Source organism: Mus caroli, chromosome 11 (assembly GCF_900094665.2).
Source record: "Mus caroli chromosome 11, CAROLI_EIJ_v1.1, whole genome shotgun sequence".
Classification (NCBI taxonomy): domain Eukaryota; kingdom Metazoa; phylum Chordata; class Mammalia; order Rodentia; family Muridae; genus Mus; species Mus caroli.
In genome coordinates this window covers 90,090,736-90,092,419 of record NC_034580.1, presented here as the reverse complement: position 1 = coordinate 90,092,419, position 1,684 = coordinate 90,090,736, and the positions used below count along the sequence as shown (strand labels likewise).

At 48.8% G+C, this 1,684-nt stretch overlaps 1 protein-coding gene across 2 annotated transcripts in view; it reads left to right on the top strand.

Annotated features, from left to right (window-relative positions):
- The window catches only part of Abcc3 (ATP binding cassette subfamily C member 3), a 49,146-nt gene that overhangs the window by 25,345 nt on the left and 22,117 nt on the right, over window positions 1-1,684 (top strand). For both annotated transcript variants that reach the window (XM_021176426.2, XM_021176425.2), the window contains exons 9-11: window positions 258-435; window positions 531-692; window positions 1,202-1,294. In XM_021176426.2, coding sequence (XP_021032085.1) covers window positions 258-435; window positions 531-692; window positions 1,202-1,294 — 433 coding nt within the window. The remainder of the gene's footprint in view (window positions 1-257; window positions 436-530; window positions 693-1,201; window positions 1,295-1,684) is intronic.

Sequence of the window (1,684 nt, the reverse complement as noted above, 5' to 3'; positions counted from 1 at the left end):
ACTGGGGGGGGAGTGTATTGGGGACTTTTTGGATAGCATTGGAAATGTAATTGAGGAAATTACCTATTAAAAATAAATAAATAAATAAAAAGATAAAAAAAAAAAAAAAGAAAATTGTCTCTTCTGCCTGCCATGACATCCAAGGAGGTGAGGACAAGCAGGCAAGACTGATGATAAGAGCTATTGCATGAGAGAAGGCTGAGAAGAGCAAACCAGCCTCATACCTGGTCTCCCCCCCCCACCCCCCTCCCCCGCAGTATACTCATCAGGTTTATTTCTGACCCCACGGCCCCTACCTGGTGGGGCTTCTTGCTGGCCGGGCTGATGTTCGTGAGCTCCACCATTCAGACATTGATCTTACACCAATATTTCCACTGCATCTTTGTGATGGCCTTGAGGCTACGGACTGCTATCATAGGTGTCATCTACAGGAAGGTCAGCCAGGGTGGGATGCATACTGGGAGAGGTCAGTTCTGGGCTTGAGAGAAGCTCCTGGGCTTGGTTCATCCCCTTCATCTCTTCATCTGCAGGCTCTGGTCATCACCAACTCAGTCAAACGGGAGTCCACTGTGGGAGAAATGGTCAACCTCATGTCAGTGGATGCTCAGCGCTTCATGGATGTCTCCCCCTTCATCAACCTGCTGTGGTCTGCACCATTGCAGGTCATCCTGGCAATATACTTCCTCTGGCAGGTAGTTCCTGAACTCTGAGCTCCACCCCTTCCTCTGATCACATCTATCTCTGCTTATAGATGAACTGTGTCGTGCCCATAAGACCATCCCTAGTTAGGAGACCTTGGCCATTCAGTCTTCCTATCCTAGGCTGAGAGTCACTCCTCAAAAGCCAGGGGCAAGGGGTACACACATTCTGCTACTAACACCTCTGTCTGCCCTTTGAATTTTCATTTCAAGATGGAGGAAGGTGACCTCATTAAGTTGCTTGGGCTGATCTTGAAATCACTGTGTAGCCCAGGCAGACCTCAAACCATCTAAGTAGTAGAATTCCAGACCTGTGCCAGTACAACCAGTTTGGATATCCTTCTCCAAGGGTGCTACTGGCCATCTATGGTCATCATTTGATAGGTGGCTGCTTCTATTGATATGATTGTGGCTTTCTGTCTCCTTGCCCATCATACTGCAAATCAGCCAGTCTCTGCTGAGCTCTGTCATGCCTGACCCTCCACCTGTCTGTGCCTCCTCAGATCCTGGGCCCATCAGCTCTGGCTGGAGTGGCTGTGATAGTCTTGCTGATACCACTCAATGGAGCTGTGTCCATGAAGATGAAGACCTACCAGGTGGGTGAGGCATCTACTTTAGATAGTAATACCAGCTATCTGGGCTTCTCCACTCCCTCTACTGAATGGGGAAAGCCACAGCCTCTTGTACAAACCTTACCCCCCCAATCCCTATCATGGTAATGACAGTCTAATTTCACAACAGTGAGACCAAAGCCCAGAGTAACTGAGGCAGTCCAGAGACAGGTAGGGCAGTTATTCAAATGTGCTCCCACTTTATGGTGATAAGAGTTGATAACCAGGGGTTGGAGAGATGGCTCAGCAGTTAAGAGCACCGGCTGCTCTTCCAGAGGTCCTGAGTTCAATTCCCAGCAACCGCATGGTGGCTCACAACCATCTATAATGGGATCTGATGCCCTCTTCTGGTGTGCCTGAAGAAAGCAATATATA